This window comes from Neltuma alba, unplaced genomic scaffold (genome assembly GCF_004799145.2).
Source record: "Neltuma alba isolate B1F8T4 unplaced genomic scaffold, ASM479914v2 tig00007157_pilon, whole genome shotgun sequence".
NCBI lineage: Eukaryota > Viridiplantae > Streptophyta > Magnoliopsida > Fabales > Fabaceae > Neltuma > Neltuma alba.
In genome coordinates this window covers 188,142-200,487 of record NW_021634693.1, presented here as the reverse complement: position 1 = coordinate 200,487, position 12,346 = coordinate 188,142, and the positions used below count along the sequence as shown (strand labels likewise).

At 30.5% G+C, this 12,346-nt stretch overlaps 1 protein-coding gene across 1 annotated transcript; it reads right to left on the bottom strand.

The window, feature by feature from the left end:
- Positions 1–8,349: 8,349 nt before the first annotated feature.
- On the bottom strand, positions 8,350–9,889 carry LOC114751907 (basic 7S globulin-like). The gene has a single exon (XM_028940601.1). The coding sequence runs from the start codon at positions 9,868–9,870 to the stop codon at positions 8,602–8,604; it is 1,269 nt and encodes a 422-aa protein (XP_028796434.1). The 5' UTR covers positions 9,871–9,889; the 3' UTR covers positions 8,350–8,601.
- Between the last annotated feature and the right edge of the window lie 2,457 nt (positions 9,890–12,346).

Genomic DNA, 12,346 nt, shown 5'->3' with positions numbered 1-12,346 from the left:
TTTCAAGTCAACGAGAGGATAATCAAAAAGCCCTTTCTTTTCTTGTATTCCTGAAGTGACAGAATGTAATGATAACAACACAGAAAATGCCAAACCTTACTGTCTAGGTAATAATCCTTTCATTTGGTTTAATCATGATGGGATTAGTGGTGACCCCAACATGATAATGAAGAGATTGATGTAAAACGGTGAGTGGATAATCAAAATCAAAGCTACAATACATAGCAGATATCACTATTTCTGATAAAGTCAAAAGATCAAGAAAGATCAGATCGGATATATAGTACACAAACATGTGACACATTAAATGAAACTTGGGTTAGAAGGGTTTGATGAGTACTCCACATAGGTGTGAGAGAAAGCAAATAATTTGATGTAATTATTGTGAAGAGAGTCAACGAGGGGGGAAAAGTGAAGGATGGTGGTGGAGGGGTGGGAGAGAACCTGGTTCTGCAAGAATATGATTCTTTTGAGGGCATCTTAAGGTCTCTCTCTCTCTTCTCTCTTCTCTCTCTAGCCATTGAGCAACATCACAGACATAAAAGATATATTGACTTTGGAAAAGGTTTCTTTTTTCTCATCCACAGGTTCTCCATATGTGTATATATAGAGAGAGATGGCGAAGCTTGCTTATTTTTTGTTTATGGTGGGGAAGTTCAAGGCCCACCCGTGCACTGGCACTCACATACGCACATACAGATATTAACAGAAGAAAAAGGAGATTCTTATTGCCATATGTATATTCTATTCTACCAATAATCCCATATGTTTCTGCCCATGACTATTTTGGTTTGGTCAGAAGAATTATTTTATTCAGAAAAAAAGTCAAATGGCTAATGTCTCTTGTTACTACGGGACTCACTTGCCAAAATTCACCTAGAGTGGCTAGTGTGTGAATGGTGATTGGTTTGAGTGATATAACACCTTTTAAATAAGTTATGGAGTTTGGTCCACAACAAACTGCCCCGGTAACAATGCTATTGGGTCACCACATTTGGATGAAATCTCAAGTTTTAACACGGTATCAATAGGTTTGTGCGTGAATTTAAATTAACAGTAAATTACACTACAAACTATTAGCTCTTATATTTAGAACAGAAAGTAATAAAAGAAAGATAAAATATAATAAAATGATACTTTAATTTGAAAAACCTAAAAATAGGAATTTTGAAATTTTTTGAAATGATTATATTGCTTTCATGCATGTGGTTAGTGCTTATTCTATGAAAATATTTTAAAAACATGTTAATTGCTTTATTAAATTTGTTAACAACATTATATGACTTGTTAACCATATTATAGAAGTTGAAAATTTTCCAATTCATTAGACATTCAAAAATCTTTCAAAGTCAAAACACCTCTCAGATCACTTGGTAAATAGTGTTATTAAAGTTGTTAAATGTGTTGCCGTAATTGAAAACAATGCACTTTCACAATTTCCTAGAAAATAGGTTGCTAATTCTATTACCAAATTTGTTAATATTGTTATATCACTTGTCAACTATGCTACAAAAATTGAAAAATTTTCAATTTATTAAGTAGTTAGAAATCTCTCAAAGTCAAAATACCTCTCGAATCACGTGATGAGTAGCATTATTAGAGTTATAAATATCATTACAAGAATCGTTAACCGCCTTAATGAAGTTGAAAAAATTCCATTTTCATGTAATTGCGTTATATGACAAGTCATATAATAATATTAACAAATTTGATGATACAATTATCAACCTATGTTCCAAAAAATTGTGAAACTAGAATTTTTCCAACTTTGTTAATATAGTTAACAACTCATGTAATAATATTAACAACTGTAATAAATGCTATTCACCACGTGATCTAAGAGGTATTTTGACTTTGAGAAATTTCTAGGTACTTAAGAAATTGAAAATTTTTTAAATTCTGTAACATGATTGATAAATCATATAATGGTATTAACAAGTTTGGTATCATAATTACCACCCTATTTTTTAGAAAATTGTGAAAATGGGGTTTTTTTTTTTCAAATTTCATTAACATGGTTAATAACTTTAATAACACTATCACCACATAAGTTGAGAGGTATTTTGACTTTAAAATTTTTTTGAGTGTCTAACGAATTGAGAATTTTTCAATATCTATAACATGATTAACAAATTACGTAACACTATTAATAAGTTTGGTAACGCAATTAACATGTTTTCAAAATATGTTTAGAGAATAAGCACAAATGACATAAGGGCAATATCATTATTTTAACAAATTTCAAAATTTCTATTTAATCATGTGTGACTGAAATGAAATTTTTTTTTATTCAAGCGACTTTTTGAGGTTTTTCAAATTGAAAGTATCATTTTATTGATATTTTTTGTGAAAGAAATTAAAAAAGGTTATGGAGTTTGAAACTTGTGATGGCAAGACTAATCATATAAGGAGAGCTTTTTCGTAGTATATCTTATATTTACTTGAATTTGAATTAGTTGATAGTATCAAATGCTGAATTGTCTGTTATTATTGGAAAAGCCCGATTAAATTTGTCACTCATTGTTATTTCATGTGTTCTAATTTTGATGGGATGCATTTGGTATATAAAATGAAATGGACTAGAATATAATATCTTAGTTTTCCAAATTAAAGTGAACCAACTCAATCAATTGAGGGATCAGTGAGCCAATGCCTTAATCGGCATGAAATCTCTACATTAGCAGTTATTTTTGGGATTGGTGAAAAATAATCCATAACTTATACTCCATCTTATTCTTATTATAGGAGTCCTTCTAGAAGAAATTATTGGTTCTTTTAAAAGAACCTTCAATAGTTTTAATAAGTATTAAATGACTTTTTCTTATATGCTCATATTTAATAAGGTTAGTGAGAGAATAAAAATTAATATAATGTTGAAATTTAGTGTGATTAATAAGGATAATATATTTCACCAAAAAAAATAACATTAAAAATTACTTGAATTTTATGACAAATTTAATGCTTTTAACTAGTTTTAATAATACATGTGAATCAGTTGGTAAATTTTTATAATAAAGACCAGAGGGAGTACGTCAAAAAAAAAAATCAAACTAATTATTGACTCAAGTTGTTCAATATTTGTATTATTGACACAAACTGATGTTATTTATTGAGTAAAAACCTTTTTTATTGTTATATTGCAATGTCATACAACTGTTGTTTAAGTAAAGTATTTCTCAATGATAAAACTATGCATTTAATTGGTGCGAACTATTTTTGAGTTAATTTTTTTTGCCAACGTATTTTTTAGTTAATTGCCATTATTAATATTAACCTATTTAAATGTAAAATATCAATAATGATCTTTTTGGCATTTCAATAATGTATATAAAATTAAAATATTTAATCTAATTAAAATCAATTTAACTAACAAATAGTATTGAACTGCATGCATATTTTTAATTATTAGATCATAAAAAGAGCTTGTATATGCGCCTCTGCAAGCATCCTATCCTACCCTTACCATTTAATTATTAAACTAATCCTACCCTTGCCATTTAATTATTAAACTAATTTCATGCTGCTAAATTCCCTCCCCTCCTATATATGAGCAACAACTAATCAAATCACATGAGTCAAAATATAGGTTAAAATCAATAAATGTGTCAGAAATGCAATTTTTTAAATATTATCCTTATTTATGAAGATGATGATGCAAGAAAGAATAAGTGAAAAAAAAAAGATAAAAGAGAATAAGTAGAAAAAAGATATGAGAGAAACATCTAATTAATTAGGGGTAAAAATAAAAAAGTATATTAAATTTTTAAATAAAAAAATATCGTTTATATATGATCATCCCTGTATTAAAAAACGTTGTTAATTATATAGGATAGGAAGAAGTATATTTTAATCCAAGACCAATCTAAGTGTTTGTGCCCTATTGCGAGGCTAAAAACACTATGAATAACTCAGAAAAGTAATCAAATAAATTGATTTTGGGAGAGTTTGATAGATGGAAGGGGGGTGAGACTGGTGTTAATTAGGGATAGGAGGAGCAGAATCAAAGTGGTAGAACACTACACCACTGCCTACTTAATTAATTAAATATTAATGACAATTAAATTATATTAAAACACAAGAAAAGTGGAGAATTTTGAGTGGGGATGAACCCTACATAACTTACAAGATATTCATTATCATTACAATGAAGAAATGACATTAATTAATTGCAAATTGTCCAATCATAACCATTCTATATGCTGTTGGCGGCTGCCAATTGAATACCATTCTCCCAACCCCAAGTGATGTGTTATAGCTCCCCTCATCTCAATATTAGCTAATGTCTCTCCCATTAATAACATTATATCCGTTTGTTATGAAGTATTAAAAATAAAAGTAAGAATTTAAATTATTGGTATTAAGAAAGCCTGTTAATTAATGTACTACCTCTGATTCTTAATATAAAACCTTGTTTGAGTTTTATTTTGATTCTAAATACGAGACTCAAATCCATTTTGTCCCTCGTATTTATTCTTTTTTTTTTTAAAGATAGTCCTTCTAAGTTATAACAAAGAAACTTGATTAGTAATGATATTTTAGTAAAGATAACACATATTTATTACAAATAACTAACTCAACTTATTTCTTTAATCTATTCAAATTAATCAATTATCTCTTATATTTAGAACGAGAGGTAATAAAATATTGTTTATTATTTCGGATTGGACAAATCCATGTAAAGAGAAATAAGAAATTTCGGGAAAAATGTGATATTTTCTAATCCCACCTACATGGATTTGTCAAATTCTAAGTAATAAATAACCCCTCGTACTAATGCTTTTTTAATGAGTTTTCTTAATCAGCTCATTCTCAATGTTTCATATCACACGAAAATTTAGAGTTGATATCTGTCACAAAAATGTATGTCATCAATATTAATATATAGAAAACTATTAAAAAAGTTTCACATCACTAAATCGTCTTCATTTCTGTGCTGCCTATCTTTAATAATGTGTAAATGTTTTTTATTTTGCACATAATTAAAGATACATTACATAAAACAAACAAAAAAATGCATCCACTAAACTTAAGTTACACATATGTCCTGAAAATAAATTTCTGGTGCCTTTGGTTAATAAATTTTGCAATGGGAGATTTTTTTAGTAATTTGCCATTGATATACTCTCCCTCTATTTTAAATTACAAAATGTTTAAACTAATGTTTAAACACTAATTAAAAATAGTGAAGAGTAGTTTAGTATTTTAATTTTCTTTTAAAAAATAGTAACATTATAATAATGCCCCTTGATTTATGACTAAAATCTATCATGAAACAGATAAAAAATTTTCCCCAAAAAAATCTTTTAATTTGAAACGATATTATAATAAAGTTTTAAATAAACCGTAACAGTGCAACGTATTTCAGGCTCTATTATTCGAATGCACCATAGTGCTATAATTTCTTCTCTTTTTTTTTTTTTTTTTGTGCCAGAAAAGTGCTGCTGTATAATTTATTACATAATATACAAACCCAACATTATAAGCTTGCGTAGGGAAATTTCTGTTGAGCTGTTCTTTAGGAAAAAATTAACTTGAAATTTAATGTAGTGTGATGTGACATAGAGGCACAACACACAAATAAATTTTGAAAAGAAAAAAATAGTTGCATGAGAACAAATTCATCAGCTCTATTGAAATAAGAACTAATTGAGTTAAAGATAAACTGAGTAATATCTCCAGTCCTAATTATAAGAGCTGATTGACTAATTTGATGAAATTAAAAAAATAAGTTAAGTTAGTCATTTGTAATAAATAAGTGTTGTCTTTGCTCAAATATCCTTACTAATCAAGTGTATTGGCTAAAACTACTATTATTAGAGGGACTATTTTGAGAAAAAAATGCATAAATATGAGAGATAAAGTGAATTGGGATTTTATATTTAGGACCAAAATAAAAATAAAACAAGGTCTTATATTAAAGATCGGAAGTAGTATGACACTATGGGAACAATGACTACTATAATTTCAAATAAATAAACAAAACAATTTGGTCATCTCATAAAAATATAGAATTAAATCAACATTTTCTTCTCTTTACCATTTTCGTTTTGGTACTTATAAATTTGTCCCATTAATCAAGCCACTGATTCTGATAAGGTGAAATATTATTATATGTAATCAGATAATTCAAGTGTCAAAATCAGGTATTTGTCAAGGTCAATAAGAAGAGTTAAGATAAGCCAGAATCCAAGAATTTCACCAAAATTTGACTGATGCACAAAGTATATATGCTTCCAGGTCCAACTTTTTCCTATGTTTCATTCATCTGGTGATAAATCTAAACCAAGAGTCCAAGAGTCACATAGTGTATACTGCTCACTCTGATCATAACTAAAATAAATAAATAAATCCCATTTAATATTTGTATTGAATTCATTGATGAAAAATTCGTTTAACATGCCTAATTATCATCGTTAAGAGAAAAATTATGAATTCAAAAAATAAAACATATTGATGTTTTATGTTTAGGATCAAAACAAATTTCTCAATTGACTAGCTCATTTATTTAGGATAAAGGGAGCCTATAATTCTAGTGACAAATGTCTATACTACCTCCGGTCCTTAATATAAGAGCTAGTTGACTAATTTAAGTAGATTAAGAAAACTAGTTAAGTTAGTTATTTGTAATAAATAAATATTGTGTTTCTGAAAATATCCTTGGTAGTTAAATGTATTGGCTAGAATTACTATCATTAAAAAAATTATCTTAGGAAAAAAATAGATAAATATAAGAGACAAAATAGATTGGGGTCTTATATTTAAGATCAAAATAAAAATTAAACAAGCTTTTATATTAATAACTGGAGGTAGTATCAAACTTTTTTTTTTGCTTTATTTTTTATCAGCCTATCATTTTTTTTTTTTGGGTGTAATTGAGATGAGTATCGTTTGAAATAAGATTTTTCCTTTTGTGGAAAAAATAATCCCACGTTATGTGGCACAAATTAAAAACATAAACTAGCCTATTTAAATATAAATAAATAAATATATATATATTTCATTGATCTGGTTCTGGAAGTGAAACCATCGAATGTTGGAACCATGATATGGATGAGAATATGATTGGTGACAAGAACAAATTGATTGGTGTTCATCCAAGCCTTTCAATTTCAACTCTGTAAATTAAAGGCGCATAATACCTAGCCTGAAAATGACATTATGGATATAAAATCTAATCTAATCATAATTTCTTCCATTGAAAAAATTAAAGAAAACTTTCGTTTTGGATAAAGATATTGGCACATTTTATATTTATTTTAAGTAATTTTTAATCAAACCTCAACCCTTTTCTCACTTCATTATTTTTTTGATGAAATGATAATTTTATATTTAAAAAAAAAAGGACCAAACACATTGTGTCAATTTGAGCAAAGCCCAAATAAATCAAAGGAAAAAAAGACTGACCCAGAACATCTGAAACGTGTAAAAAATAGATAATGCAATAGCCAACAAAATAAAAAATTAACAGCAAAAAAAACAAATCAAGAAAAACACATCCTGCAACATCTATCTTATGATACAAAATCAACAAGGGAGTCTCAAACCAAAGTATGGTTTGCAACTGATACTAAGGAGGTGTCTAAGAACTAGGAGAAGTGCTTTTTAAAAACACTTTTCCGCAAATCGAGATAAACTCCTCCATATATTTACTTCGTATACCGTAAAATCACTTTTAAAATTATGATTTGATTTCTATCCAAACACCCCCTAAACATTGTCATCTATGACATTTCAGAAAATCCCAGTAACTATAAGCATCCTTTGCACTTACTATTGTGTGGAGCAACGGGCATTGGAATCATTATTTACTCAAAACATAATGAGCTACAACTATATGTTGACATTTTTTTAAATAATCTGTCGTAATTAATTGGCTTTTTACGCATGAATTTTCTTTGATATTCCAGCTAATTCGAATTGAGGTGAGGAGTTAACACAGTTGCATCTTCAAATTTTGAACATGAGGCTTTGGTTAAATTAGCACAGTCTTCCTTATCAGTTGATGTCCACGTTTTTTAATACTACTTCCAATCTTAAATATAAAAACTAGTTGACAATGCAGATGTTTCAAAAATTGATAAGTAAGAACACTGTGTTACCTCATAGTTTTATTATTTTGAATTATTTTGATGATAGTAATTTTTTAATTTATTTTCTAAAGTTATTACACTGAAAGTTATTAAATTCATTTTTAAATTTTCAATTAATTGAGAACAATAATTTGTGCGAAGTAAAGTAGTAAACCGTGAAGAAAATTTATTGGGCCTAAGATGTGTTTTTATTGGGCTTGGTGTTTATTTATTACATGGGCCTAATGTTACATAGTTCTTATTACAAGGTCCATTTTTCTTTCATTAAAAATTACAAGGTCCTCTCATACCAAAAAAACAAAACAAAAAAATTACAAGGTCCTAAGTAATAGTTGAATCAGAGAGAAAACAAACACGGTTTGAGTTTCAATTTCTATTTGAGTTGTAACACAATATAAAATTTCAAATGACAGAGAACTCAAAGGTAAAACTGCATTCTTTAATTCAGAGGATTATTCTTCTGCTTCATGATCCATAGAACCATGGATGATGAATCTCAAACTTGAATGCGTTAAAAGCGAGAACAGCTTGTGTTGTGGAGAAGAAGGGAGGAGCTAAAGCTCAGTTTTGAGGAATTCAAATCAAACACCACCAGATTATCTTCCAGTTGATGGCCACCAATTACAATTGAAGCTTTCACAAATGACATTCTTGGCTTTGTTCCTCCATCAACAAATCCCAAACACTCCACATTTTTCTGAGTCATTACCATTGAATTGGTCCTATGGATAGTCCATTTCACTCCTCCTTGTAGTTCCAAATCAATACTTGGCACACCAGATCTAGTAATGGTGTTTGAATCATAGCATGCCTCAAATGGTGGTACTGAAGCCACTCTCTTCAACTTTCTGTCTGCAGCCTGTTTGATGAATTGTCTCAAAAAGGGCTTGTAAACTGAGTTGTGCAACTCAGCAAAAGGACTCATAGTACTTATTTTGGTACCTCCATTTCCCTTTTTGTCAATAGACAACAATGACGGCTTTAAGTTCACCACATTACCATCAATCCTGATTGATTTCACATCAATGAAGTATTCATAAGAAGGTACACCACTTACAGATACCGGACCAGTTGCAACAGGGTTGACAACAAGCGGGGTAGTTTGGAGAAACTTGGACACTTCTCTATCACCAATAAGCATATCAGCAAATCCTTTGTTGGTTGCAGAGGGCAAACACAGAGAAAACTTGAGAGGTTTCTTATAAGCTGATGAGAGTTGTGCAGGTACTGATAACTCAGTCCTTGCAAGACCTATGATCCCAGAAGTGCCTCTAGGCAAGCCTTCCAGCGCATTAAATTCAGATGATGAGGAAGAATCTGAGGGAGAGCAACCGGAAAGGAAGTGAGGCACTCGAAGATGGGGCATGTCCAAGACATCATCACCTAAGCTGCCGCTGTAGATAAATCTGCCCAAAATGTTGATTATGTTAAGGCCACAAGTGTTGTTTGAGCAACCTGGTCTAAAGGGGCCCGAGCAACCAACACATCCTCCAGTTTGGGGACATTTTTGTGACTCACAAGGAATAGGACGGAAGGATGACGAGTTGTAGTGCTCGTTACAGTCATACCACAAGGTTGGTCCTGAAAGATCAATCACTAGGTTCATGTTGTGTTGAGGAGTTCCTATGCCAACTGAAGCATAGTAGAGATTGGTTGATTGATCTTTCTTAATGGGAAGATTGAAAGGATGAGATTGATCTGAAAGTGAAAAGCAAGGGGAAACTGAGAAAGTGGCTAATGAGAAGAGGAAGAGGAAGAAATGGAAGCTTGAAGAAGCCATTTGAACACCAGGTAATGCTTCTGCTCTGCTTAAACCAGAATGCGAAGTGTCTCTTATATAGGCAATTCATGTGTCCTTGTCGATCTGATCTTAGCATTTCTTTTTTGGGGGGCATGAAAATGTGTAGGTCTTATCTCTTTGTCATATTTATTGCTCTTTGACCACATGGATTGGTCAGAAAAGATGGCTTCTACTTGCGGAATAATTATCCGTACGCTGTCGTGCACTTGGACTCACAACTCATCATTAATTCTAGAACAGTGATAATATTTATAGAGTAATCCTTCAGTATTGAATCATACGAAGGTCAATAACTCAATAGTTTTATCTGGTTTAAGTGACCATATATTTTATCATTTTTAGTTTGATGCTGAAACTTGTTTTTTATTCTATTTCTCTGCATTGGATAAAACCAAGAATGTTATATTTTGAGGTGAAATATCAACAAGAACTCTTCGCTGTGCTTTTGTCTCGAAGCTATGAGAAGAAGAAAACAGAGAAGAAAAGATAGGCAGAAAAGGAGAAAGTCAAGGTCAGACAACAACACCCCACAAAACCATGGTCCAGCGCAAGGGTTGCCACTTGCCAACCTTAATTTCCACCCAACATCTGCGTCTGCCAACTTGTTCCTCAAACAGTGTATTACTCTTCCGGACCTAAATATAAGACATAATTTGCATTACAAAGTAGGTCTTATATTTAGGACCGGAAGAGTAACACACTGTTTGAGGAACAAGTTGGTAGACGCAGATGTTGGGTGGAAATTAAAGTCTTATACTTAGGACTGAAGGAATACTGATTAATGTCCTTCATACACTGCTTGGGGACCATAATTGTAAGAATAGAGTTACTATTTTAAAAGGCCCTGGTTGGTTTTAGTTTTTTAATTGATTGATATAGTCAAAAGTAAAAACTTAATTATCCAATTAGTAAGGATTTGACCCATAATCCATATATTCATTGGTTCAAGTCCTGTATGAGGACTTTGTTAGTGGATCGTATTTTTTGGGGGCATAATCAAATCTTAAACTCACCTAAATTTTTTTCATTTGACAGGAAAAACCTGAAGTCGTCACTGTGCTAAAACATTTCACTCCCATTATTCCTACTTTTCCTCCACCAGCCTTTCTGCACCAGACGCGTTCTCTTGTATTTCTTTCACCTATCTATCACAAGATAAAAGATCCTGCTGAATCTTATGAACTGCATCGCTAATAAATATTACTCATATCTCACGCCAATAACATTAGTCTCACCTCAAGCCAATCATCCTTTTCCATCTTTTCAACAACATCAACTGTGTTAATACAAGTTAGTGTTTAATTGGTTAATTAATATCTGATTAGACAAAGGGTTATACTCTAATATTCAACTGTGATTCATTTTCTTTTCAACTTTACGACGGCCCCACTTCAATCATCACTGCGCGTCCTTTTTCTTCTTCTCTTTGTCTTCATTCACGTAGCCATCTTTCTTTTCATTCTTTATCTACAAAGTCCTGCATCTTCACCTCATTTCTGATTTCTGAATGCAAGCCATATATGTAAAGATTCATGGTAGCCTCCTCATCCTCCTCTCTTTTAGCTCTCATCACTAGGAGTTCGTTCTCATGGTTATAATCTACTTGTGCATTCTTGAAACCTTGATATAGGCATTGCATCTTGCGTTTTACTACCTTCAATCGATAATAGAAGAGCTAATTAGACTTTTAATTTAATCCTAAATATAAGATCTCAATCTACTCTGTCTTTTATATTTATCTACTTTTTTCAAATTAGTCCTTATAATAGTGATATATGTTAAATATTCCATTAAATAGTAGTTTTAGCTAATACATATAATTAGCAAGAGTATTCTAAAAAAAAGCAACACATATTTATTATAAATAACTAATTTAACTAATTTTTTTAATTTCAATTAAATCTTATATTAAAACCTGAAGGTAGTATCTTTACCATGATGATGACTATGAACAAATTGCTTCCTTTTTTTTGGATATAACTCAGAATATCCTCAAACTATTTTGGATTTAAAACTAATCTCCATCGAGTAAGGTTAAAGCCCTCCAAACAAATACATTAAACATAATAATTGCTTTCTCATGACCACTTTCAAATTCTGCCAAGTATGGAATAATTATGAAGTTTGAAAACTTGCTTCGCCCTTTGTTCCCTCCAACATATTGACTTTGAATAGAAATTTTTGGTTTTGGGTTCGTATCTAATTTTGATATGTATAAAATTTTTTGCATAATTTAAAAAAAAAAACATGCTTTTTTATCTTTCATAGTCGACTATGAGAGGAATCCAAAGCGTGCGAAAATTATTTATGAGACAACATGGTTAAAAGTCTTGATTTAATCAAAATATAGGTATTTGGATAAATTTTTTTGGCCAAAGTAATTTGGATAAATTTTTTTGGCCAAAGGTATTTGGATAAATTTTTTGGCCAAAGTTACCTGGATAAATTTTAAGCT